The following is a 3,781-nucleotide window of genomic DNA, read 5'->3' as shown; positions in this document are numbered from 1 at the left end:
ACATATGAACTAGAAGTGCTTGCTGATGATGATCTTGCAAGCAACAGAAAAGGAAAGTCAGTGGCTTTTGTAGCTGAGGCTGATCGAGAATCTGACACAGACGACATAGATGATGAAACTTTAGCCCTTCTAACCAAGAATTTCAAGAAAATATTAAAAGGTTTCAACAGAAAGAGTCAAGGTCAGCCCACCAGAACGCAATATAAAGGCAATAACTCCTCATATCAGAAAGCCGAAATAACGCCTTTTTCACAGAACAATCAATCTCAGACTGGTCGAACAAGACAGAACAGAAACAGTTCCACAGATACAGTGAAGTCCCTCAACCGGTCAGTGTAGTGTAGAGAATGTGAAGGGTATGGTCACATACAGGCTGAATGTGCAACGTATCTCAAGAGGAAAAAGGCTATGTCAGTAGCTACATTAAGCGATGATGAGGAGGAAACATCCAATGATCAGTCAGATGATAATGTGGGAAACTTTGTAGCCTTCTTTACAGCTATAGACATTCAGTCAGACGGAAACCAATCAGATGAAGAATCTTACATATCAACTGATGATTTTGAAGAGAGACATACTCAACTTGAAATAGAATTTGCTAAACTTGTTGCAAGCTGGGAACAACTAGTGAAAGTCAATAAAAATCTGAATGATGAACTGAAGCAAAGGGATGATCTTCTAAAGAAACTGAATACAGATCTTGTCATAAAAGAAGATCTCATCACTTAGATAAGATCTAGAGAAGGAAAACTGATAAAGAACTGGAGGGTCTGAAGAAAAATATCCAGATGATGGACATCACATCAACCTTAGACAAGATTCTAGACTCTGGCAGAAATCCTAATGACAAAAAAGGACTAGGATTTGAACGGGGTGAATCTTCGAATAATGCACCTAGGTTTGTCAAAGAAGGTGTGTTAAAGATCATAGCAGTTCACAGCTTTGAACAAGGACAGTCATCTCGTTCAGTGCAGAAAATTGACAAGAGAAGAAGATATGATCAGACTGCAGATACTGACCTTGCCAAAGTAAAGCATCAATTTCATTATGCAAAGTTCAAAAATAAGCTTGTCAAAGTTAGACAGTACACTCCCATCTGTCACTACTGCCAAACAAAAGGTCATACTCGGCCTGAATGTTATTTTTTCTACAGAGACCAAAGGAAAGAAAAATATCAGAACAAGACTATTACACCGTTCACTTGACAAGTTTGGGTCAGAAAGTCAGAAGTTATATGCTACCCCACTATAGTTCTGACTGCATCTACAACTGAAGCTAGATGGTATTTCGACAGTGGCTGTTCCAGACATATGACAGGAAATGTAAAGTGTCTGATGGCGGTTCAACCTAGCAGTGGAGCTGTAACATATGGGGATGGACAAAAAGGGAAAATTGTTGGAAAAGGTACCCTGAATGTACCAGGTCTACCTCAATTAGAAGAAGTTCTGTTAGTCAGTGGGTTGAAAGCTAATCTAATTAGCATCAGTCAGTTGTGTGATCCAAATTGGAATGTGTGCTTCGATCGTAACTGCTGCAGAGTTAGTGACAAAGAAAATCAACTTGTCATGGAAGGAAACCGGTCCTCAGACAATTGTTATGTTTTGGCAAATGAAACTGCATGTCATCTATCCAAATCTGATGAATCAAAACTTTGGCATAGACGACTGGTCACGTAAACTTCAGAGATATGGATAAGCTGATAAAACTGGAAGCTGTGAAAGGTGTTCCTAAGATCAGAATAGATCTGGATAAAGTTTGTGGTGCTTGTGCTATTGGGAAACAAATCAGAACTCCGCACAAAGCATTAAGAGGCATCACCACTGAGAAGTGTCTAGATCTAGTTCACATAGACCTCATGGGGCCAACACAGACTGAAAGCATTGGGGGAAAGAAATACATATTTGTGTGTGTAGATGATTTCTCACGATACAGCTGGGTATACTTTCTAAGAGAAAAATCAGAAGCCTTCAAGGCCTTTAAAACTCTGTGCATAAGCGTTCAGAAGGAAAAGAATGAGTCTATAATAAAAGTTCAGAGACTGAGGAGTGATCATGGAAAAGAATTTGAGAATTCACTATATTCAGATTTCTGCTCCGAACACGGTATATCACATGAGTTCTCAGCTCCCAGAACAGCTCAACAGAATGGTGTGGTGGAAAGAAAGAATCGAACATTACAAGAAATGGCTAGAGTTATGCTACATGCCTCTCATCTGCCGCAGCGCTTCTGGGCTAAAGCAGTACACACTGCTTGTCATACTGTAAATAGAGTCTATCTTAGACCAGGAACGACCAAAACACCATATGAGATCTGGAAGGGAAAGAAGCCCAACCTGAAATACTTTCATGTGTTCGGGACAAAGTGTTATGTGCTGGCTCTTATATGGCTTGAAACCACAACTGTATATGAAGCAACAAGACTTGAGACGATACAACGAGTCTACTCATACAAGTTAACCAACAAAAGTCTTGCGAAAGGAAAATCTCTAACCATTGATTTTGATATCAAGAAACCATCTCTTGATAAAGCCACTGAAGAATAATTGAAAGCTCTGCAAGATGTCATGCGGCTATGTAAGATCAATGATGAGCTTGATAGATTGCACAGAAATGATCCCAAAGCAAGTATGAGTCATGCGCCATAGCCTGATCAAATTTCAAGCCCTCCAGAAGATGATGAAAATGATGAAGATGATGAAAATGATCACGATAACTCAAATCGAAGTAATCATTACGATGATGATGACGATGATAACAATGATGATGGTGATGCCATGATTACTGACTCGACTCTAAAACCGAATGAATCAAACCCGAAAGAAGGAGATTCACATCACAACAAATCTTCACATTCAAATGATACTAAAAAAGATCATGCTGACCCGAGTCTGAGAGCAGCCAGCGGTGGAAATGTGGATGCATCGCTCGGTGCGAGACATGACGACTCCGGTCACAAGGAATTGCATGCACAAGAATGTTATGTTCCTTCGGCAGACAACCTTAGCACGGCAGTCATCCTTTCAGCCCTAGGAAAGCTAAGCGATGAGAATGCTACAAATTTCAAGGAGTTAAGGAAAACTATTCGTCATACAAAAAGGGCAAGTGTAGAAGCAAAAGAGTGTGTTTCCTCTTAAGGAAAAGCGACCCGAGATCAAATCTCTGCACGAAACTACTCTCTTGAACGTGCCACACTTACTTCTCTAATCTCCACAAATTCCATGGTGAGTGGCATTGCCAAATAAATGGCACAATTATTTCAAGATGTGAGCGTGCTTAAATCAAATCAACTCACCATTGAGCAAAATCAAGAGAAGATCATGAAGGAGCAGCACTACATGAAGCATTCCAACTTTAATCTCAAAGAAAGGGTCGATCTTGCATGCACCAAGACAGACATGGTTCACGATGATTTGTTCACAGTTGGAGCTAATCAGATGGCTACTCTCAACTACGTCAAAGAGATCCTACTTACTCTTCAAACTCTTCCTCAGTCATTAAACTCTGCACCTGATGATGCCAAAAAGGGGGAAAATAGAGACAAAGATGACAGGGGGAACGAAAGGAGGGACAGAGACGAAAGGAGAGACCGAAGCAATCCAAGTCATGGAGGAAATTCAAGCAGACCAATGTATACCCGCTCTTCCAATCCTCAGTCATCTCGAGGTAATCCTAAAAACAGTTATAGGCAAAGGCAACAACTTCGTCAGAAATGGATGCGCAACAAATCAATAACGAGAGATGCAGAAGGAAACTTTCTTCCTTTTGAACCCTACAAAGTAGGT

At 40.4% G+C, this 3,781-nt stretch overlaps 1 protein-coding gene across 1 annotated transcript; it reads left to right on the top strand.

Moving 5' to 3' along the window:
- The first annotated feature begins 791 nt into the window (after positions 1-791).
- On the top strand, positions 792-3,133 carry LOC109183716 (osteopontin-like). The gene is made up of 3 exons (XM_019333781.1): positions 792-1,084; positions 1,684-1,827; positions 2,662-3,133. Exons 1-3 carry the CDS (start codon positions 792-794, stop codon positions 3,131-3,133), a joined length of 909 nt encoding a protein of 302 aa, XP_019189326.1.
- Positions 3,134-3,781: the final 648 nt, after the last annotated feature.

This window comes from Ipomoea nil, unplaced genomic scaffold (genome assembly GCF_001879475.1).
Source record: "Ipomoea nil cultivar Tokyo-kokei standard unplaced genomic scaffold, Asagao_1.1 scaffold1152, whole genome shotgun sequence".
Taxonomy (NCBI): Eukaryota; Viridiplantae; Streptophyta; class Magnoliopsida; order Solanales; family Convolvulaceae; genus Ipomoea; species Ipomoea nil.
The sequence above is the reverse complement of the archived record's forward strand: the minus strand, read 5'-3'. Positions and strand labels throughout refer to the sequence as shown.

Excerpts from the sequence above, each read along its gene's own strand:
- LOC109183716 (XM_019333781.1), top strand. The coding sequence starts at position 792 with ATGGACATCACATCAACCTTAGACAAGATTCTAGACTCTGGCAGAAAT. Across the intron at positions 1,085-1,683 it reads AAGCTTGTCAAAGTTAGACA|AGATATGGATAAGCTGATAA; the intron begins GTACACTCCCAT and ends CGTAAACTTCAG. Across the intron at positions 1,828-2,661 it reads AGAGGCATCACCACTGAGAA|CCCTCCAGAAGATGATGAAA; the intron begins GTGTCTAGATCT and ends TCAAATTTCAAG.